At 32.5% G+C, this 25,397-nt stretch overlaps 1 protein-coding gene across 1 annotated transcript; it reads left to right on the forward strand.

Moving 5' to 3' along the window:
- Positions 1 to 9,501: 9,501 nt before the first annotated feature.
- On the forward strand, positions 9,502 to 24,632 carry LOC139524750 (galactose-specific lectin nattectin-like). The gene is made up of 6 exons (XM_071319810.1): positions 9,502 to 9,948; positions 10,664 to 10,747; positions 13,985 to 14,079; positions 15,044 to 15,137; positions 19,916 to 20,115; positions 23,478 to 24,632. Exons 1-6 carry the CDS (start codon positions 9,750 to 9,752, stop codon positions 23,481 to 23,483), a joined length of 678 nt encoding a protein of 225 aa, XP_071175911.1. The 5' UTR covers positions 9,502 to 9,749; the 3' UTR covers positions 23,484 to 24,632.
- The last annotated feature ends 765 nt before the right edge of the window (positions 24,633 to 25,397 follow it).

Consider the following 25,397-nt stretch of genomic DNA (forward strand, 5'->3'; position numbering starts at 1 on the left):
GACCATGTCATGATAAATGCTTATCTTTGTCAAACATTCACTGTATTGTATGTGTTTGTTTTCACAGTAGAAGCTAACGATTGTTTACCTACTTCGTCTGCGGTGGTCAGGTGTTCGATTCAAGTCTAGATTATTTGTATCTGAATAAGGGATAAACAAAACTCCGGGTCAGAATAATCTGTCTAGGCATATTGATATGTCTATCTTTAAAGTTGTTACAAATAGACAAACCCTAAAATATTTCTGTGTATGTTTGGTCTTATGGTACAGTAATAAGTAAATTTTAGTTATAAGATAAGCCTTCTTTTTTTCCTGATTTAAATTAAATGTGTTTGAAAAACATTCAAATATTGTCGAAAGCTAATGTTTTAAAAGGATCATTATTAGTTATTAAGGCAAGAAACCATTTAATTTTATTTTTCACGGTAGCCTTTTTCACAATGTTATTGTTTTTATAACATAGTTTATTAGATATGTTCATACATTTACAACCATTTCAAATATCTAAAGGTTACAAACATCATGAAGAATCGACATAAAAACAGTCGACGGTTTACCTATAGAGTCTAAATTACAATCGATTTGACTATTGATGTTCAAAATTAGCTAGAAAATTAAGAAAGTTTATTGTCTGTCTTTATAAAAAGTATCCGGTCTTATACTTTCTATATTTCAATATTTTTTCTTCAAGCTTCCTACTAAATTTCAGTTCAGAAAATCGTAAAACTTTTGAAGTGTTATTTTCATATTTTTTTGTTAAAGCATATGTATGCTGAAAAATGTCGGCTTTAAGCTCAAAAGCTTACCAAATATTTAAACAAGATTATTCGGAAGGGATATGGTTATGATACTGTTGTAAGGTTATTACTGATTGCATATTTTAATATTAATATTGATTCACTCATAAGGTCTTTGCATCGGAAATAAACACATTTATTCTAAAAAACCTGTTGTTGGCATGATACGGGTTATGTTCTGCTCATATATTTTATGATCGTATGATACTAAACCCATAAAAGGAGGGAAATTGCTTGATGAAGACATAATCCTTCAATCAGTTTAATTGAGGTCTAAAGCTGTCGTGTCAGTAACTGCTACTAGTCCTTTAATAATTTGTGTATCATTGTCATTTTGCTTAGATTCGTTTGTTACCTATTCTGACCACGAACTCGGACGTCTTTTAAATTGAGTTTTACTGTACGTATTGCTTTGAGTTTCTTTATTCCACATCGGCTATGGGTATAGGGAGAGGGTTGAGATCTCACAAATGTTAATCCTTCCGCATGTTTGCGCCTGTCCCAAGTCAGGAGCCTCTGGCCTTTGTTAGTCTCGTATGCTTTTTTTTTAATTTTAGTTCAATTGTTTGTTATGAAGTTAAGTATGACGTCAATTTTCACTTGACTAGTACACACGTTTATTTAGGGGCCAGCTGAGGCGGAATTTTTTCGCTGCGTGGAAGACCATTTGGTGGCCTTCGGCTGTTATCTGCTATTTGGTCGGGTTGTTGTGTCTTTGACATATTCTCCATTTCCATTCTCAACTTTATCACATGAACAAATTTATTGAATTGTATGTTTGGTAGAAACAGTAATTTTTTAAGCTCAAAACTTGAAAACAGTTTAGGAAGATGGGGTTTCTAAATTATAATCTATAGAATTTTTTAATAATTTGCCAAAATGTAGTTTACATCATGCTTTTGAAAAATAATAATAAAAAAAATGGGTTACGGGACTTATTTTCACGCTACAAGTTGTTCAAAATTGACAGATTTTGTATAGAATATAGATATAGGAAGATGTGGTGTGAGTGCCAATGAGACAATCCTCCATCCAAATAACAATTTCAAAAAAAGTAAACCATTATAGGTCAATGTACGGCTTTCAATACGGAGCCTTGGCTCACACCGAACAACAAGCTATAAAAGGCCCCAAAATTACTAGTGTAAAAATATTCAAACGGGAAAACCAACGGTCTAATCTATATAAAAAAATAAAAAATAAAAAATATGCATGGAAAACCCAATTTTCTGCCATAAAACGAAAACTGCACCATAGAATTTTGAGATAAAATATGAGAAGATAGCTTGAATAGTATGCTTTCAGATAAGAAAAAGAAAAAATGGGGTCACCGGATCTGTTTTCTTGCTACACTATAAAATAGGTAAATTCCTAACACATTCTAGTGTAAAAGTACCTTTCTCGAATTTAATAAGATTAAAGTTTTCTATTTTTTGTAAAATACAACCATAAATATGATAAAGCATGTCATTTCCTCTATTTTGTAATGAAAATTCTTACACATGAATTTCCTACCGCTTTCAAAATTTGCACATTCTATTAAAAATATAAACCGATATATCTGGTATTTCAAAATCCAAGATGGAGGAAGACACCCTATCTACCTTATGCAGGAAATAAACGGAACGAGATGATCGTCAACATGGTAATCTTCTCTGGCTATGCATGCATCATTCATCTTTATTAACTGGACCCCTGCTGTTGTGTCAATCTTATCTAGTATCAATCAGCGGGTGGCCAGTTAATCATCTTTATTGAATCCAGAATCAATAAACAAATATCACGATTGGGAATAAATATAATCGGCAAATAACTGATTAGTCATTTTTTCATGAATTAAGATGTAAGATTGAGTGAATATGCTTTTCTTTAGAATAGACATAGCCATAAAGTATCGGTCCTCTAATTGGTGACCATGTCTAAATGTGTTCATTCTCATTGCCGTATTGGAGAAGTTGTTTTGCTTAAGAAAATAAGCTATAAGCCATAATAAAATGATTAAACAAAATGATTAATTTCACGATTAATCAGATATTAGATATGGGACCTTAGACAAATTAAAAAGCCCAATACCAACGTAAAGATGATAACCTTCGATAATCGATATATAACCATGATAACCTTGTTTGAAATCGTTTCAAAATTTATGTAAAAAGTAAAATCACAAAAATACTGAACTTAGAGGAAAATCAATGCGGAAAGTCCATAATCACATGGCAAAATCAAATAACAAAACGCATCAATAACGAATGGACAAGAACTGTCATATTCCTGACTTGGTACAGGCATTTTCAAATGTATAAAATGTAAACAATACTCGTTCTTTGTTTTTTTCGTTTATGACAAAGGGAAAAACTCATTGTTAAGATTTTCATAAATTTAAGGAAACGCCTGGTTTTTTTACCAAAGCAAATATCTCATTTATTTATGAACAGGAATTGGTTGTTGTCGAGCCTGCAACTTTTGTTGCAGAAAGCTCGACATAGGGATAGTGATCCGGCGGCGGCGGCGGCGGCGGTGTTAGCTCACTTCTTATAAGCTATATATTTTAGAAGGTGGAAGACCTGGATGCTTCATATTTTGTATATAGATGCCTCATGTTACGAAGTTTCCGTCAGTCACATGTCCAATGTCCTTGACCTCATTTTCATGGTTCAGTGACCACTTGAAAAAAAAGTTCAAAATTTTTGTAACGTTGAATTCTCTCTTATTATAAGTAATAGGATAACTAAATTTGGTATGTGCGTACCTTGCAAGGTCCTCATGCCCGTCAGACAGTTTACACTTGACCTCGACCTCATTTCATGGATCAGTGAACAAGGTTAAGTTTTGGTGGTCAAGTCCATATCTCAGATACTATAAGCAGTAGGGCTAGTATATTTGGTGTATGGAAGGACTGGAAAGTGTACATGTCCAACTGGCAGGTGTCATCTGACCTTGACCTCATTTTCATGGTTCAGTGGTTATAGTTAAGTTTTTGTGTTTTGGTCTGTTTTTCTCATACTTTATGCAATAGGTCTACTATATTTGTTGTATGGAATGATTGTAAGGTGTACATGTCTAGCGGGCAGATGTCATCTGACCTTGACCTCATTTTCATGGTTCAGTGGTCAAAGTTAAGTTTTTAAGTTTTGATCTTTTTATCTAATATTATATGCTAAAGGTCAACTATATTTGGTGTATGGAAATATATTATGATCTATATGACAGTCCCGCAGGTTTAATTTGACCATGACCTCAATTGCACGGTTCATTGGACAGTGTTAAGTTTTTGTGTTTTGGTCTATTTTTCTTAAACTATAAGTAATAGGTCAACTATATTTGTTGTATGGAAGCATTGTTAGCTGTACATGTTTGCCTGGCATGGTTCATCTGACCTTGACCTCATTTTCATGGTTCATTGGTCTTTGTTTAACTATCTTGTTTAATGTTAAGTTTATGTGACAGTTGTAATAACGCTTTATACTTAGGACTATCAACATAATATCAATGATTAGTAAAGAAGGCGAGACATTTCAGTGTGTGCACTCTTGTTATATTAGTTTACCCTTTATCAATTTTGTGCTGCGGAGGTACTTTTGTATCACTGTATCACTTTTTCGTATTGATCGCACTTTTACTTTTTTTATTAATTTTGTCAGTGACATCAATTTTATTTATATATTTTGTATCGCAAGCTTGACATTTATTCCGTTATCTTTTTTACCATGAGTAATTATGTTCTTCACGGTTTAATATTTTAGTGCAAACAAGTATAATGTACAACACATTTACACTATCTATATTTTTTTCCGTGTCATATTCTATTTCCTGGTAATTTTTCCTCTCGACGTTTTCTTTAATGGGTCTGTGTCGTTCTTAGGAATTGTAATTTACCAATTATGCAGACTATAAATATCTTGGCCTGACTTTGTTGCATTAAATGATAACGGATCTTCCGCTTTTGCTGTGGAAAGCTCTTATACATACGACCAAGCATATGCATTGACGAGACGAAAAGGTATAAAAGACTTGGTTTTTATGCTTACTGACATGATAACCAGACGGAAATGATTTTTTCAAATTACAATGAACAGGCAATGAAACAAATTAGTGCGTCTGAGACTTTTCCTTTGCAATGTTGTAAGAACTGATTTGATTACAAATTAAATACAAATGATATAGAAGATTCAATTTGCTTTAAATCAATAATAAAGACAAATAGTTAAACGTTTTAACCTTGCATAACAAAGCGCATTAGAAGCTTTACTTCGCTCATTGTTGCCAATGTAATGGAATTCTATGCGACTGTAAGAGGTTTGGCTAGCTATAAAATCAGGTTGTTTGATATATTATTCTCTACATAAAAAAAATGCCTTTACTATGTCAGGAATATGAAAGTTGGTTTTTTTTTCTTTCGTTTGCTGTGTTTGAACTTTTGATTTTGCAATTTGATAAGGAGCTTTCCAATTATGATTTTCCTTGAATTTCGGTATTTGTGATATTTTACTTTTATAAACCAGCGAATTTCGATAAATTTATTAATGATTCTTAAAGAAAGATGCATTTTACTTAGATACGATGTTAAGTTTGAACTTATTAAGGGATACATATTTACTCTTGCATAGTATATGAATAAACTCATCATAGACACCAGAACTAAATTTTGTATAAACGCCTCTTACTGTGTTTAACCCCGGTTTTTGTCGAGCCTGCAACTTTTGTTGCAGAAAGCTCGACATAGGGATAGTGATCCGGCGGCGGCGGCGGCTACGGCGGCGGCGGCGGTGTTAGCTCACTTCTTAAAAGCTTTATATTTCAGAAGGTGAAAGACCTGGATGCTTCATACTTTGTATATAGATGCTTCATGTTATCAAGTTTCCGTCAGTCACATGTCCAATGTCCTTGACCTCATTTTCATGGTTCAGTGACCACATGAAAAAAAGGTTCAAATTTTTTGTAATGTTGAATTCTCTCTTATTATAAGTAATAGGATAACTATATTTGGTATGTGCGTACCTTGCAAGGTCCTCATGTCTGTCAGACAGTTTTCACTTGACCTCGACCTCATTTCATGGATCAGTGATCAAGGTTAAGTTTTGGTGGTCAAGTCCATATCTCAGATACTATAAGCAATAGGGCTAGTATATTCGGTGTATGGAAGGACTGTAAGGTGTACATGTCCAACTGGCAGGTGTCATCTGACCTTGACCTCATTTTCATGGTTCAGTGGTTATAGTTAAATTTTTGTGTTTTGGTCTGTTTTTCTCATACTATATGCAATAGGTCTACTATATTTGTTGTATGGAATGATGGTAAGGTGTTCATGTCTAGCGGGCAGATGTCATCTGACCTTGACCTCATTTTCATGGTTCAGTGGTCAAAGTTAAGTTTTTGAGTTTTGGTCTTTTTATCTAATACTGTATGCCATAGGTCAACTATATTTGGTGTATGGAAATATTTTATGATCTTTATGTCAGTCGCCCAGGTTTTATTTGACGGTGACCTCATTTTCACGGTTCATTGCACAGTGTTAAGTTTTTGTGTTTTGGTCTATTTTTCTTAAACTATAAGTAATGGGTCAACTATATATGTTGTATAGAAGCATTGTTAGCTGTACATGTCTGCCTGGCATGGTTCATCTGACCTTGACCTCATTTTCAAGGTTCATTGGTCTTTGTTTAGTTATCTTGGTTAATGTTAAGTTTATGAGACAGTTGTAATAAAACTAAGCTTTATACTTAGGACTATCAACATAATATCAATGATTAGTATAGAAGGCGAGACATTTCAGCGTGTGCACTCTTGTGGATACTAAGTTAGTGAATTCTGTGCAATACTATGTGAAACCTGTTCTGTGTTTTGTATTGGTTCTCTTTGTCATAGTGTTGTCTGTCTTTCATTGATTTTTTTATCGTCCCTTTTTGTACACTCCTGCCTTTTTGGTTTTTAGTTTCTCATAGTTATCCATGGATCAAACCATCCTTCCAAAGTTCATTGTTGTCCGAGCATGCTCTCTGTCAGTATGTTTTAAACTGATATAGGTATATATAATAATGTGAAAATATTGCAATGTCGTCGCCAAAAAATACTATTAGTTATCTTGGTGTAATCAGGGGTGTACATAATTTTACACCGTTGTTGAAAATTCATACACCCTGAGGCGCAGCCGAATGGGTGTATGAATTTTCAACAACGGTGTAAAATTCCGTACACCCCTGATTACACCAAGATAACGAATTTATTTCTTATGAACAATTCCTTTACTCATTTTGAAACCAGGATGTAAAATTGTAAAAATGGTAATGAAAAATTTTAAGCGTAATATATTTTCAATGTCCATGTTGCTGCACATTGTCAAATACTTTTTAACTTTATTTTTGGCAAATGTCAGAAAATATTTGTGTGTTTTGAGTTTACAAATTTTATATATTTTTTTTTTAGCATTTTCTTCTTATTATTTTTTTTCTAAATTTCTTTTTTTTTATTTTGGCAAAATTTTATTTTTAATTTTTTTCTGACAAAATTTCATTTTTTTTTAAATTTTGACAAAATTTTATTTATCCCCGGGTGAACAAGGGTGGGGTGTTATTTACACCGGGGTAGTCAACCAATCAGATTGTAGTTTTTTTGCTGCATAAGAAATAAAAAGATTTATCTGTATGGATTCATAACATAACAAAGATTTTTTTTATGTATTCCCGTTTCATTTTGATATTATCGGAATTGAAATTAGAATATTTACCAATTAATTTTAGATAGCTTTTCAAATGTTAGTAAGCAAAACATAATACTGGCTGGTTTTTTCAGTTTTCTCTAAGTCTGTCTATGATTTGATAAAAATATATTCTTACATGAATTGATCGAGTTTGTAAAATGATTACAGCCTGATTTTAAGGAAATACAAATGCGTGAATGACCAATCAGCAGTTATTGTAAACAGTCAAATAACATTATATTCGTTAATCCTACCTTTGAGGGAACACGTTCCAAGTTAAATCCATTTAAACCAAAATAAAAATTCGTACAATCAGTAAATGTCTGTGTCGATATTTTAGCTCAATTCATCAGTATAATTAGATATTGCGTCGAAATGAATAACATTGGAAACTACTTGTTATGTTTACAATATCTGTATTGGTATATCAAAAAAATGTTTACTTTTCAATAAGAAGCAGTAGTAGTTAACGTATGTTTGATTCAGTTCTCATAAATAAAAAAAACCCTAAGTAAATGGATTGAAATTTCAAACAGTGGGAATAAGTTTGTCGACGGGGTTACCTCTCTTCATATGTAATTATCAACCACAATGCCAATCCAAAAAACTGCGCTTTCCACACATTACAGATAAAACAACTTTTCTAAATACCAAAGACTGTAATCCTCCAATCTTTAGTGATAACCCAAAAATAAGAAATATTGTTTTCAATCGTTTTTCTGCGTTACTCTTACGGGCGCTGAATATGTGTAAGAAATATAGTCCTGCTAGTGAAAACAAATAATATAAACAAACACGAGCGTAACGTATGAATTAGGAAATGTTACATCCCACAGTCTTCGTGGGGATATTGTTTCTTAGTTTTATGTTTCTGTTGTGTTTTCAAAACGGTTTTATTTACATTTGTCGGGTTTTATTTTATTTATTTTTTGGCCATGGCTTTATTGTCAGTTAGTCTTTGCCTTGTGATTTAAATATCCTTGTATTTTTTCCTCTCTTTCATCGCTAAAAATGGTAAATTGATAATTACAGAGTCGAAGTTGTCATACATTTTATTTTTCAATCTTTGTCATTAAGATGAGACATGAATAAATGAATGCATTTGATTTCTCATTAATTTCCTGTCGCCTAAACTCAACTCTCATACCTGTAATAGTGGTGTAACAGTACGAAATAAGAACACACTATCAAAATTAGTTGAAAAGGCTTATAAATATGTAAAAAAAAAAAAAAAAAGGAGAGACAGTAGCATACCGCTGTTCAATAGTCACAAATCGATTAAGCATAACAAATCCTGGTCACAAACCGAAACCGAGTGAAACTTGTAATGGATATTCATACAAGTCATTTTACAAAATTGCGTATCACTACTCGTACAGTTCGATATCATATGTCTTGTCTCGTTTTGTTTTTCTTACTCGTTATCATTTGAATGCGACGTTTAAATTTTACAAATTCAGATTCAGTTCATATCATTCACCATAACAGTGAGTTATCGTCAAATTATTCTGTAGTTGGTTTTCTCAAATTATTGGGTCATAATTTGGAAATTGATAAATCCTGACGAAAATGTCTTTTTTTTTAAAAGGATGATATGATTTATTTGCCACAGAGACAAAATTTACTCAAGAGATCACATGATGTAAAAGTTTACAATAACTATAGATCACCGTATGGTGGTCAACATTGAAAAATCAAACGATTAGCAAACTGTAACGACCTAACATGACTGTCGTAAAGCTTTTTAAACGAATATATTCAACCTCTAAACGAAAAAAATAATATGATGAACAACAACAAAGGACCACTTTTGATAATATAACAGAAAGTAATATGTTATCTTATTGTAATTTGAAGTAATAAATTTAAAAGTCTATATAAAGACGGCCTTTCTTTACAAAATAAATCACGATCATACTTCATAACGTCATTTTTCAAAAATAAAAAATACCGATCACAATTAAGATAGCGGAAACTAACGTACCCGGTCTAGCACTTTGTTTTCTTAAGTATTTTCCGTTTAAAAGTCGTATGACAACGCTTGGTCAGTCGCTAATCAGGAAACAGATATTTTGTATCATCATTAAATTATTTTGAATTGCTTTGTATGTATCTTGTTCTTTGTCTAACTTTTTACGTATATATGTGTTTTCTCATGTGATTACGCTCATGTGATAACGTAAATCTACATTTCATGAGGAAATAATAATCAAGATTATCTTCAAGGCAAAATAACATGTAAAAAATATTTCGACATGAAAATGTATGAGGACCTTATTAGAACAACGCCTGATGAACATATTTACAGTGATCATACATATGACAAAGTTGACGTAAGCAATAGTTGTACAAATCCATTCAAGAGGAAAACAAAGCGTCGTTTGATAGTGGTCCTTGTTGTCATTGTGATCGTTGTTGTAACGATAATATTTACAGCACTACTTATAGCAAAAGGTTGGTACAATTATGTGAAATAAATTGTTGATAAAAAAAATAAACAAATTTGAGATAATGAAGGAGTAAAAACTAGGTAGCGTTTTCCATTTTTGTTTGATTTTGCATTTCAATATTCTTATCATAATAACTCAGAATTATACAAAGGTTGAAGCAATTTTTTGGGCATTATTATATAGTTGAATCCAATTACACCTTCAATCATTTCCTACTTCCCAGTAGAATTTAGGCATTGTTATAGAATGTCCATATAAAGAGCAAAACAGGTAGAAACTTAAAAAAGCCAAATTTATCAAAACAGCAGTTTTCCGAAATCTGTAGGCATTTATGGTTTGGTTATATTTATAACTTAAAAATATGATGAGAAACTCTGATTACAAATACAGCATTACTTCTGATGAAAATTAATTCAGGAAAAATTTATTCTAACTATTTCGCCATCGCGTACAGTAGATCAAGTTTGTCATAAGAATATCATGAATTTAAGAAAAATATGTCATTATGCGGTAACGTCATTGTTTATGTCAGGGTGTTACAGCAGTTTGTGTACTGCTTAAGATATAGGCATTGACAAAAACTATATTTGGCTATGTATGTCAAACTTGTGCAGTTACCGGCAAATATTTGCACGTACGTACAGACTATCAAAGGTCCTGTGGCTTCTTTCTTCTTCGAGTTCCCATTTACATTTCATTGGAGTTTACTTTCTTTTCAGAAAAAATGTCAAACACTTTAGAGACAACATACAGCCAACAAACGACTTCACCAAACCTTAAAATAAATGATACAGATGCATCAGGTAAGTCAATAAAACTGCAGTTTGTCAATTATCAACGGGACACCTTGCTGGATGTATAATTAATAATCTTCATGAATTTCATTTATTCTTTTACTTCATGTCAATTTATTTAGGCAGCAGTCGTTTTACCGATCTTCAAATGTCATATGTCTACAAGGTAAGCCTGCTTGCATGCAGTTCCCGCCATGCGAATTCAAACAATTGACATACAAGTGTAAATTTGGAACTTGACGAAAGCGCCCGACGGATTGCTTCAGAAAGTATCACATAAAAAGGTTGTTAACATGTGATTGCTGTAAAGACAAAAATTTAGCATGACATATATTACCAAATAATTACATTAGATGTATGTGTTACTTTGATTTGCTAACAGCAATCTCGCGTCATTCTGAAACCAACCTTCATTTTGTAACATTCATGATGTCACATAATGACACAATTAAATGCACAGGTAAATAAAAGAAAAACTTGATAGTAATAGAATAGTTTTCATGATCATAGCGAACCAATGTAACTATAAGTAATGAATGCTTCTTTTAGTAATTTCATAGGGTTGTAAAAGCGTTGACCGTGTGTACATTTGTATAATGAGGCGCTTCCGCGCTTCATACTTAATGTACTTCGGTCAACGCTTTTACAACCCCAGAAAATTTACAAAAAAGAAGCATTCCATTCTAAAGTAAAAAGATCTTTTTTACTAATTTTTTTTATGTTTTTACTTTTATCGACAATAAGGTGCAACCATTTTCACTCAGAGAATAGCTATATTAATGGATTTTTTTGCCAAACGTGAACCATGAATCTAAGGGCTCAATGAAGTTAAGATTCCCTATAAGCTCGAATGCAAACTGTGGCAAAACCTCAAAAGCATTACCTTTTTTTTACAGTTGGTTCTTATGCGATTTTTTTAAAAGGAACAAGTCTACCGCTCATTAACATGGAAAAAAAACCGTATTTTTGTTCATGTTCATGTCTAACGACAGGAATTTGTAATCCAGTGTTATTTGATCGATTGTCGCTGTCTATCATAATCATTTACGGTGCTAATTTGGTCGTTGGAATTTTTCCATATATTTTTTTGTTCTTTCAGTTGTTATTTATGCCGAACTTATTATTTTCATCATTGTCTTGGTCTTTAAGGGATAGTTGTCTCTTTGTCTAATACAGGATTACAGGCTCCTGAAATTGGACAGACACATTAAGAATGAGTCGTGCTAAAACATGTTTGGTAGTGTTCAACTCTCCTTATCTGGAACAATGTTGTATCAGCACAACATAAGAACTATACACATCAGTTGCAATAGGCTTATCTCAATAGATCGGAACAAAGCAGAAAAGCAAAATCATTAACACAAAGCAATATATGACTAATATGAATGTAGAAAATATGTGGTTCAACATAAACGGTAACATTTTTCCACTCCTAGATTTAGATATTTAAGTTTAACAAGAGAAACTTTACACTAAAATTTAGGAAAAAAGGGACGATTTTTCGTTCCCCCTTTTTAATTGATTTTTTTTTAACATTTTTGTTCATCTGAACCCATTTTACGGTGTTTCTATATATCACTACTAGTTCGCTATGCCCGTCTCTGTTGTGAAGTTTTGGATTTCGATGAACCTAATCTATGTATGATTGTTAATTCATCAATCAAGTTAGGAGGGTTTTCTTACCACAAATTACTAGAAACCTTTTCTAACTTCTTCCAAAGATGAATTTAAATATGGTGAACCAATACCTGAAGTAGTAATCCCGCGGGTGTTGTTGTCTTTATTGTCGTTTATTCTACCAAAGATCTAAAGATTTGTTATGTAAGATTGGTTGTAAGATCATCTCCAGGTTTTTGGTAGGGTTCGTATTGCTTAGTCTTTAGTTTCTAAGTTGTTTTTTTGTGTACTATTATTTTTCTGTTTGTCTTTTTCTTTTGTAACAATTGAGTTGTCAGTTTATTTTTCGATCTTTGATTTTTGCTATCCCTCTGGTATCTTACGTCCATCTTTTGTGCGACTGTCATACAAGTGAGAGGTTTCGTTAGTTATAAAGTTTAATCCACCATTCTAACGGGATAGAACATGTTATTTTTTTAGGAGATGTTGTTAACTAAGCCCAGAAATTTAGATATGATCCGGCTAAACTTATCGACCCTTTTGATAAACATATTCCAAAAGGTAACGCATTCAAAATCTTAATTGACCTTTCAAAATATTTTTTTTATTGGTACTGATATTGATTTGAGTATAAGTAAATTTGGATCAAACTAAATATAATTTTTACATACTTCTGTTCATTCATGATTCTATGTCAATACCTTCATCTTGGCTTTGCACAAGGGTATGTTTTACTCGGACTGTTAATGACATCTTTACACTAAATCCATTGAATGCTGTATGTGTACTGATTGATATATAAGTCTTAGAAACATGATTTTTTTTATAAGTTGTTATTAGATTTGAAATAGCTGTCGGTACATGCGAGTACTCTAAGCTGTGTACTTAATGTGGTTGTTATTGTTGTTGTATCACATGATGTGTGTTAGATATATTCCTGCTTTGTATCGATCTGATGAGTTCAGCCTTTTTCAACTGAATTTTATAGTTTGTTTTTGTAGTGTAGTGTTATAACATTGTCAATGTTAAGGGGTAGGGTTGGCGCACCTTATTTGACTCCAAAACATTCTGTATGGGTCTGTCTAAAGTCATGAGCTTGTAATGTAGTCGTTGTTTATTGCTGTATATCTTATGAATTTTTTGTTCATTAACTTGTCCAAAAAAATCAAACCGTAAGATTTTTTGACATTTGTCATTTCGGGATCAAAGCGGTATGGGTTTTACTCATTGTTGTTAATTTCTGTGTCTTTCGGTCTGTTGAGCAGAGTTGTCTCATTAGCAATCATACAACACCTTCTTGTTTTTATGCCCACCTACGATAGTAGAGGGGCATTATGTTTAACTTTTCTGGTCTGTGCGTCCGTTCGTCTGTCCGTTCGTCCGCCCGTCCGTCTGTCCGTTCGTCCGTCTGTCCCGCTCCAGGTTAAAGTTTTTGGTCAAGTTAGTTTTTGATGAAGTTGAAGTCCAATCGACTTCAAACTTAGTACACATGTTCCCAAAGATATGATCTTTCTAATTTTAACCCCAATTTCACGGTCCATTGAACATGGAAAATGATAGTGCGAGTGGGGCATTCGTGTACTAAGGACACATTCTTGTTGTAGTAATATTATCAAGTATACATTTTAGATGTTAACTGTAAAACTGGTTGGATAACAACTTCTGGTTTGAGATCCTGCTATCTTTTTAGTAGTAACGACGAAAAAGATTGGATAGGAGCGCAGGTAGTATAACTTTTGCATATGGATACGGTTTCTTCAAGATTGAAGAAAATTAAGAAAAATGAATTGATATAATTCGTTTTAAAATGAAAACTCTAACGGTTGTAACCAAGTGTTATTGAACGATCGAAGCGAAAAATACGTTTATCATTTTGACATCTCATGCTAAAAAGGCTAGTTTGTCATTATATCGAACTTGAAAAATTCAGTAATATCAAAGGATATCAAATTCATTTCCGTTTTGAAACTTGTAAATATCGAGAAACTTCAGAATAGTATTCATCATTCGTAAATATAAATCAACATGCAGATATCTTATACATTCAGGTATTTCACATCCAATCTGTTATGGTAATATTATTTACAAAGCACAACAATGTCGGCATTCCCGTCAAAAGCAAAACCAAACCTTTTAGCAGACTTATTAAGAAGGAATGTAGTTACGATACTGTCAGGTCATTAAAAATGGCTTATTTTGGTTTAAACAATGATTCACTCATAGGGAAATAAACACATTTATTCTAAAACTATTTTTTTGGCGTGATACAGGTTATGTTTTTCTCATATATATTGTATGACAGTACGATTATAAACCCCTAACAGGAGGGATTGTGCATGATTTTCATATGATGTAGACATAAATGTGTATATGCATCATTGTCATTTTTCTTTGTTTCTTATGTTACCTATTTTGACATCGTATTTGGATTTCTCTTAAGCTGAGTTTTACTAAGCGAATCGCTGCGTGTTATTTTCTGCATTGGCTAGAGGTATAGGTATCATGAATCCCGTCGCATCCTTTGCGCCTGTTCCAGGTCAGGAGCTTCTGGCCCTTGTTAGTCTTATATGATTTTTGTTTTATATTTGGAATTGAGAACCCAAAATTCCCAAAATTTGTGCCAAATACGGTTAAGGTAAAAGTCACCCAAATTTGTAAATAACATACAAGAATCATGTTCTTTTTCAGTCAAGTTGCCATAACCTAGGCGGATCCTTAACAGATATAGAAACGAACATTGAAATGAATTTTATAAACCATGAAGTGAGGAGTCGGTTTATAGGTAAATTATAAAACTATTCTGATTCGTCATACTCCAATATTTTATGAATTTGACCAAAACGATATTTCTAAAAATGATAAACGATATGGTATCAGAAAATAAAATGCATGGCACATCATGTTATTCAACTAAGCGACCATACCATCGTAAAATCTCACTTTTTAGAATAAAAAATATAGAAAACGAAAGCGTCATAAGGCATGTAATATCTTTACATAAATTTTGCTCTTTATTTTTTGAAATTTTATTGTCTGCGATTCAATTTTATATCTGAAGTGAGGTTCAGAAAGAAAAATTAAACGTGTGCATGTTTATGACCGAGATTATTTCTCCAATCAAATGCAGAATTAATTAATTTCCTACAAGAAGCGAATAATACCAAAGGAACATAAGTCGAAAATAAATCATAAATTACTTTTATAAATTGTTATTTGGATGGAGAGCTGTCTCATTGGCACTCATACCACATTTTCCTATATCTATGGCTAAAAACTAAAGACAAACAGACAAACAACAGTACACAAAACACAACATAGACAACTAACAACTGAGCAACACGAACCCCACAAAAAGCTGGGAGGTGATTAAAGGTGATCTTTATGGGTATAACTATCATATTCCACGAAATTATTATGCTCCTGCTGTTATAGCGGAGGGGGCATTAAGTTTTACCCTTGACCGTCCAAAAATTAGTTTCCTTTCTCTAATTTTGTTTTGCCTCAATCAATTTTATGAATCTTATACGCAATGCTAATTACCACAAAACACAGACAGAGTTTTATAGTTTGGTGACGTCACTTTTACCGTTCTAGAGTTATGCCCTATACAAATGGAAATATTGGTAAATTTTTCGTGTCAGTTCTTTTAACTTTAGTTTGTCTTAAGCAAATGTTATGAAATTTATACACAATGGTAATTACATTCAAACACAGACCAGTGTTGTCGTCACTTAAACTGTTCTAGACTTATGCCCCTTAACAAAGGGAAAAATGCTGATTGTTTGGTTTCCAGTCTCTAACTTAGGTTTTCTTCAACCACATGTCAGTAAACCTATACACAAATGCTTATTACCACATTATACAGATCAAGTATGATTGTTTAGGCTGTCACTCTGACTGTTCTAGAGTTATGTTCCTGTACAAAAGGACACATTGCTGAATTTAAGTTAAGCTTGCCTCAACCAAATTTTCTGATACTTATACACACACAAGCTTTACTTGACTTTTATTAGACCGCTACTCGAATATGCATGTGAAGTTTGGGATAATATGGGTGTGGGTTATTGTAAAAAATTAGAACAGCTGCAGCTTGAGGCAGCCAGAATTGTAACAGGTCTTCCTATTTTTACAAGTAATAGAATTATTTATGATGAGATTGGTTGGGAAACTCTAGCTGAACGAAAAAAAAAGAAGGAAGTTACAATTATTCTATAATATTCAACATAATAATGCACCAACCTATCTTTGCAATTCAATTCTACCAACAATCCAAAGTACAGCTGTTTATCCATTACGTAATGGGAATGATATAATATACCCTTTTTGTAGACTTTCATTAACCCAAGAGTCATTCATACCTTCAACAATACGACTGTGGAATAACCTTAATGTGGTGACACGCAACATTGACTCTTTAGGTAAATTTAAAACCGAACTAAAAAATCTTAAATTGAATTCAAAAGCCCAAGTACCAAAACATTATGACTTTGGCAATCGTAAACTCAATATTATATTGACACAACTTAGGTGCTCAGCTTCTTTTGTGAACTATGATCTTAACAGAGTCAACATTATTTCAGATCCGTCTTGTAGTTGTGGTTCTAAGTTCGAAGATTCACGTCACTTCTTTTTTTATTGTCCTAATTATTCGAATATAAGAACCAAATTATTTAATAATCTACATTGGTTACCAGATAACTCTCTACTAAATTTGAACACCTTAACCTCCAACGATAAAAGAGGGACGAAAGATACCAAAGGGACAGTCAAACTCATAAATCTAAAACAAACTGACAACGCCATGGCTAAAAATGAAAAAGACAAACAGAAAAACAATAGTACACATGACACAACATAGAAAACTAAAGAATAAACAACATAAGTCTCTAACTAATGTTGAAAATGAAAGAATTGTAAAGAATGTATATGGATTTATTAAAGAGTCTAAGAGGTTTCAAATTGTGTAATGAAGCACATTATAAAGTGCAAATACATACATATTGTGTATAACCACTCACATCATCACACACCATCTTTTCAGAGTTCAAATATTTTATATATATATACATAAGTACGTCTGAGTCAGTGACAACCCTACAACAGATGTATCCATCGGATCGCCATCAATGATGGTGATACATGGCTGTGTACATAATGTATATACAACTCGTCTAAACATCAACCCAACAATGTTAGATCTGTAAATTTGCTTTCGCAAATTTTTGGTTCTTCCCTCGCCGGGATTCGAACCATATATATATATATATATTCATTAAATAAAATAAAATAATAAAATAAGTAAAAAGTTAACAGTTCCATTCTATCGATTTCATCCTTCCATTGGATATGGAATTTTTAAATCACATTCCTGCCATAGTCCCGGAAGAAACACTATTAACAAGCTTTGATGTTACAAGTCTATACACAAATATTCCCCATGATCTAGGTCTTACATCCGTAAAATACTGGATCGAAGAAAAACGGGATGAAATTGACAGTAGATTTGAAACAAACTTCATACTAGAAGCTACCAAAATAGTTCTGGAAGAAAATACATTTTATTTCGACGGAAACAAATACAGACAAATTAAAGGTACAGCCATGGGAACTAAAGTTGCCCCCACATACGCAAATTTAGTGATGGGATACTTAGAGCAACAGATGTATCGACAAATATCTGTCCAATTCGATCAAAATTTCTGTGATTATGTCATTAAATTTTGGAAAAGATATTTAGATGACTGTATAATATTTTGGAGCAGATCAGAAAAAGATTTATATAAATTTAAAGATCTTATCAACTCCTTACATCCGTCGATTAAATTCACCATGGAAACCAGTGATACACAATTACCATTTTTGGATATCCTCATCTTAAAATCAGGCAGACATATAACAACGGATATTTATTATAAATCCACAGACACCCATCAATACTTAAATTTTCATTCGTGTCATCCGTCCCATACAAAACGAAATATACCTTACTGTATGGCCAGACGGATTTGTGCTATAGTATCTGACCATAACATTCGAGAAGTACGTTTGAAGGAATTAAAAGGATATTTGACACAACAGCTATACCCAGAGGGTTTAATCGAAAGTGGAATTCGAAAATCTAAACTCTTGACACTTCAAGAATTACGAACCCCGAAAGTGAAAGACACGGACGAAACCTTAAAGAAAATACCGTTTGTGAGTACACATGACCCGTATTTACCAAACGTTTTTTATACAATTAAATCAAACCTTCCGATTCTACACGAAAGTGAAACTATGAAAAAATTGATACCGGAAGAAAACTTAATCTACAGCCGAAGACAACCTAAAAACTTAAAGAAACACTTAACCAGAGCTCGGTTCGAACCGAAGGTTAATGACTTTGAAATAAAGTCTTGCGGAGATTCAAGATGCGGTGTTTGTGGCCAAGATACGAAATATTTAGAAACGGGTAAAATGAAATCATTTTAAGACGGCAAAAAATTTCATGTGAACGTCAATATGACTTGTAAGACAACAAACCTTATTTACTGCGTCACATGTCCTGGTTGTCACGAAAATTATATTGGACAGACCGAGAATAGCCTCTGTGAACGGGTGCGAGTTCACAAAGAACAAATAAAACACCCACAATACAGAAATTCGCCAATTAGTGCCCATCTTGACATTTGTGGTAAAAAGCATTTTCAAATAATGCCTATTTTTAAATGTAGACGGGATGAAGCATATAGAAAAGAGATGGAACGTTATTTCATAACAACGTTCCGATCAAAATTAAATCCAGAGAACTTTTAATAACGAACAATGACGGAACGTCATAAACCTCCTTAACGACGTCGCCTATAGCGACACTACATCAGTTATCCTGAAGAGTCCCAATGGAAGGATGAAATCGATAGAATGGAACTGTTAACTTTTTACTTATTTTATTATTTTATTTAATGAATATATATATCTGCACATGTGAAAATTATTTTTTACGCCTATATATATAATGTTTTGTTTGTATGCATGCTTTGTAAATGTTCTATTGTTATAAATTGTTATTGGAGAAGACTTTATAAGTTTGATTAACTTGTGTCTCATCCTTTTTGCACATTTACGCAAATAAAATATGTTTAAACTAAACACTACTTATTACTACAAAACTCAGATCAATAACAAATTTAAGTAGCATCACATAAACAATTCTTCAGTTATGTTCCTGTATAACTTTAACAAATGATATACAAGCGGCAGCATGGACACATTCCCCATTATATTTTTCTCATATTTTAACATACAACCTGATGTAATGTACTATTTTTGTACCTTCCCAGAGTGTTGTTCTTACAACATTGCACTTTATCCTGTATATGAATAAAGACGAGACTTTACAACAACCTTTATCCTTAAAACGTAACCTTATTGAAGTGTATGTAACCTACCTCTATCGAGTCTGCAATGAATGATATAGCATGACAGAACTACATTTTGCCAAATATAATTAAAAATCATCAAATCAAAGTTTTAACAAATGCATATTGGTTAAAAGCATTTTTATGAACCTTTTATTTAAAGATTATTGGATAGGTGGAACAGACAACGGTACGGAAGGCATATTTAGATGGGAACCGAGCGGTCAACCATTTATTGTGACAACCTGGGGTCCTGGCGAACCGAACAATCTCGGTAATATCGAGCATTGTGTCGATTACCGTCAAACAGCGTGGAACGACGCTCCATGCGATACCAAAGTTAACTACATATGTGAAATTAAGGTAATACAAACACCAAAGATGCTAATGATTTAGTATGCAAGACGAGGGTTTTGTCGGCAGAAAACTCACCAGGGGCGCTCGAATCAAACAGTTTGAAGGCCAAATGAAATCAAATTATAAAGCATAAATTTTCAAATTCTATATAGGTGTTATCCATTTGTTTAATGAGTTGAGCTTTTGATTTTGCCATTTGATTAGAAACATTCCGCTCATGAGTTAAAATTCATCAGTCAAAGTTAACACAGGAATTCAAATCATCATAGATCACATGAATTAAAAAAACTTAATTAAGCGCGTTACGCCTACAAAAGACTTAAGCGTGACGCTCGAATCACAAACTTTAAGGCCAAATAAAGTAAGAAGTTGAAGAACATTGAGGCCCAAAATTCCAATAGGATTTTTTTTAAATACAGCTTGGGTATAAAAAATCTTGGTAGTTAGAATAATTCAAAGTTTTGTATGCAGTTAATATATAATAATGATTATGTCCATGATAATATAATCCATGTCAACACAGAAGTGCTGACAAATTGAATGTCATTCTAATCGTTTGCCCATAGCGTATTTTGGTATTCGTCACATTAACGGTACCAATTTTACTGCACTAGATGCGCATTTTACGAAATATGCAAAGTTAAATTTTTATAAGGAACTAACAGAAGAAGAATAATTAATTGAAATTTCTAGATTGACTGCAATAGTATTTTCCCAAAAATCAAACAGATTTTGCAACTGAATTGCAACATATTGATTTAACTAAAACAATGTCTTGGCGAGCCGAACAATGTCGGTAATATCGAGGATTGTGTCAATTACTATCGACAGAATGGAACGACAGGATGGAACGACGCTAATTGTAATTCCAAATTTAACTACATTTGTGAAATTAAGGTAATGCAATTCAATCATCAAAGATGATTATGATTTTGTATGTGTAGCAGGAGGGGGTCAACGACAATTCAACAATGCCATAATATAGTCCTCCTGGGACATGTAGTGGTAGTACTTCAGCTCTACCTATATAGGTCTTGTTTTTCAATGTTTCACTATATTAACTAAACAAGAATTTTCCCACTGTAATATTTTATACACCAATAACATCAGTAAAGTTCAACAAATTGCATATAAACTCAACAATAGTAAAGTAACAAAAAAATACAACAGATAACTGTTCTGACCAATAGCCTTTCTTAAAAAGGAACTATTAAATATCTTAAACTTTATTTATTCACAAATTGACTTTATGAATATAATTCCACCCAACTTATCCTTAAATCAATAGTAACCACCTATTTTCTATGTTAAACGGACCTTATTTAAATTTAGCGCCGGAAAAGTATACCTATGTCTCTTGAGACGGTCCCTCACATTTAACTATCAATAATTACATACCTTAAAGGTCAAGGACACCGGAGTGTTTGTACACAAAAACGTGTTCGGCCCAAGTAGACTGATACAGTCTGGAGGGTTTGAGGGTGGCTTGATGCAAGCCGGCTCAATGCAGCAACTCCAAGATGTAGCAAACACTCCAGTATTTATACTTTTTAAAACAATGGAATCAGACACCGTGAAAAACAACAAGTTTATTACGTAAGTGAGGAGATAAACACCGAGATCTTCGAATTAACTTTGAACCCAAGGACAGCATTGGCGTAAGTTGACCAGTAGATTTAATGAATAGAAAATGCCGTATGTCCATCTACTTCCGGTCAACATGCTTCAGAAGTAGGGACGAAATTTAATTAAATATACTTGAAGCAAAGAAGCAATAGTCTAAAAGGTTAGTTTCCTAAATCAAATAATCCCTTTTATACATGTATATGAATTTGTAGCAAATTACTATCTGGGGAAATACTAGTTTTACTCTGGTCACTACATATGCAATACGCGAGCCGAATAATTACGATGAAATCGAGCATTGTAAGATTACTGTCAATGTAAGTATAACGACTCTGCATGCGATACCACAATAAAATACATAATGTGAAATTAAGGTAATACAAACCTGATCACCATAGCTATCGATACAAGGCGTATTTTGCAAGGTCAGTGGCGCTCGAATCAAAGCAACCAGAAGGCCAAATTAAATCACGTTAGACAGTATTAAAAACTGCAAATTCTTTCAGATAACATATATAAAAGTTAGAAAATAACAGGTTTTTTTATTCAAAGCAGTTTGAAGGCCAAATTTAATCACGTTTAAGAGAATTAAAAACTGCAAATCCTTTCAGATGACATATATAAAAATTCGAAAGTTACAGTCTATTTTTTAAACTTCCAATACTTTGCGTTTTGATTGCGATATATTTGTTATTGTTCGATATATGAGATTCATCCCATCAGTCAAATGTATCATATGTATTTGCTCGCATGTTATAGTATTGATAATATCAAAGGTACCAAGTTTACTGCACCAGCAGCGTATTTCTGCAATGAATGAATGTCTCTTCAGTGATGTTTGAGAGCAACATATTTGAAAATCCAAACATGCCACACATGTTAAAGAGCTGCTAAAGCAAATAGGGACATAAAACAGCCAAACCAGAATAAGGAAACTGAGCTATGCATGATATACTTCTTACCTCATACTGATTTTGTAACAAATAACTAATTGAAATAAAATAATTTATTCAAATTTTCATGTTAGGATCGACATAATAGCAACACTGCTAATAGTACCCACAATGACTAACAACAGCATATCCACCCAGTGGTAGTTATAACATTAACGCGATCAATGTTAATGCACCACGTGCGCTGTTCGACAATAAGGATGTAGTCATTTCAAGTTAAGGAATTTTTGTCAGATGTTTGGACTTCTTTAGTTTCTTCCTACTAAAGACCTCTTACGTTTCTTCCTACTATCACCACTTTAAGCAGACTCACGTAGACACAAGTTTAAATTTGTTTTTTTGTTTGTTAAACGATTATGTTGAACAGAGCATTTTTTTAAATATCTCAAAAAAAATAAAGCTAGAAATAAAATTATTACTTAGAGTTAACTATAGAGACATATGAGTCATGTAAAAAAATAAGTATTTTTATTATCAATTATAAAAATACAGATAAGTATCTCTTCTATTTGATCACATCTGAAATACGATTCTCCGAGGCATGTGAGATAAATGAGATCTACATCGTGCTTCTTAAACCGCATAAGGCAAACTTCAATTCGGGGTATTCTAACTTAGTCATGTTTCAGAACATGTACTTAATGATTTAAAATCTTAGTTTACTGTGTATATCTCGGGATTGCGCGTTACTATTTTTATTTACCGTTTTGCAAAAAAGATAACTACATCAACATTGACATTAAAGTTTATTTATTTCTAACAAGTGATTGTTCTTTATGATTTTTATAGGTTTGAATAAACATGAGACGAGGAAAGATACAGACGTTGAATACTGATAAACATATGAATATGAAAATAACAGTCCATTCAAATAATATACATTGATTGTGAAGTAAAAATAAAATGAAATGTCAGATGTCAGTTATAAAAAAAACACAAAATATACAAGAAGGTTCTATGTTAAGAATGATTTTACAAACCAAACATTGTTGGAGCATAACCATCGAACTGGCATAATTATAAATTATAACCTTTACTTAGAATAAAAGTAATCAAATTCTTGCAACTTTGTTCAATTCAGAGACTGATAATTCTTTTATAATTAAGCACGAGCGTAAACCAAAAACTTGTCAAGAAACAGGAATAATCATTCTATTTTTGTTTGGAAAATACCTGTACCAAGTCAACAATACGACAGCTGTTTCTATTTCTTTGGTTGATATAGCCGATCGTTTGTTTTTATCAGGCTTTATCGACTTTTTCTTTATTTGGATTTAAATAGGAAATCAGTATTTTTGTAAATACTTTTCTCTTACAAACTTGAAATATTGAAAAAATCTGAATAACAAAAATAAAAAACTGGAGAAAAATTCAAAATAGAAAGTCCCTAAGAAAATGGCGAATCAAATGCTCAAACACACCAAACGAATAAATAACAACTGCCATATTCATGAATAGGTACAGCAAGGCATTTTCTTATGTAGAAAAAGAGCGAATTAAACCTGGTTTTATATGTACTTAAACCTCTCAATTGTATCACAGTAGCATCAAATTTCATTATATTGACATGACAGCTGTATATTTTTCCGTAGGACATCCTGGAGTGTTCCACGTTCAAGCAAGAGCAACGTAAAGAAGTAAACTGTAATCAGTACAATTTTGAGAGAAAGTTATATATTTAATGCTTTCTATACATATGACAAACTTACAGGTGAACTTTTCCCCCAAATTGCACTGATTATATCTTTGATTTTATTTTATCGTTGACCAAGTACCAGAAACTCCACCACCAGAGTTGGTAACCTATCAAATATTATAGAACCCGGAGTCAAAAGTCGGTAATATTAAAATTGTCTATTCAACCCTGTAGTTAGATTGTTGAATATAATATTGTTTAATATGGGTATTGGTATTGATTTTGTTATAAGTAAATTAAAAGCAAACTAGATATTATTGTTATATACATATGCACATTCCTGGATCTACAATATTTCGATACCTGTATCTTGACATTGCACAAGGTAATGTTTTTTCTCTGACTGTTTATAACGTCTATACACTAAATCCATTGTATGTTGGATGTGTAATGATAGATAATTTAGGTTTATTTTGCATGTTTTTTTAATAGTTTTTATTTGAATTAAACTAGCTGTTAGTAACTTAGTACTCTCAAATATGTTTTAAGTATCTTTTTGTTGTTGAGATGTACACGTCCCCGGCTGCGTCTATCTTATATTTTTGTTAGATGTTTTTCTATTTGTATTCATCTGATGAGTTAATCAAATTTGTACTGATTTTTATAGTTCGTTCTTATGTTGTACTGTCACACCACTTTCCGAAGTAAGAGGAGGGTTAGATCCCGTTAAAATGTTTAACCCCGCCATTTTCTGTATGTATGTGTCTGTGTCAAAACTAGGAGCGTGTAATTCAGGGTTTGTTGTTTTTTACTGTGCTACATATTTGTTCTTCGGTTTCTTTTTGTAAATGATTTAGGCTGTTAGTTTTCTCGTTTGAAATGTTTTAAATTTGTCATTTTGTGGCTTTTTGTAACTGACTATGCGGTATGGGCTTTGCTTAATTTGTTGAACGCCGTACGGTGACCTTTAGTTAATTTCTGTGTTATGTGATCTGTTGTGAAGGCTTGTCTTATTGGCAATCATACTCAATCTTCTTTTTTATAACTAATCTTATAGTCAGACCACATCAATA

Source organism: Mytilus edulis, chromosome 5 (genome assembly GCF_963676685.1).
Source record: "Mytilus edulis chromosome 5, xbMytEdul2.2, whole genome shotgun sequence".
Lineage (NCBI taxonomy): Eukaryota > Metazoa > Mollusca > Bivalvia > Mytilida > Mytilidae > Mytilus > Mytilus edulis.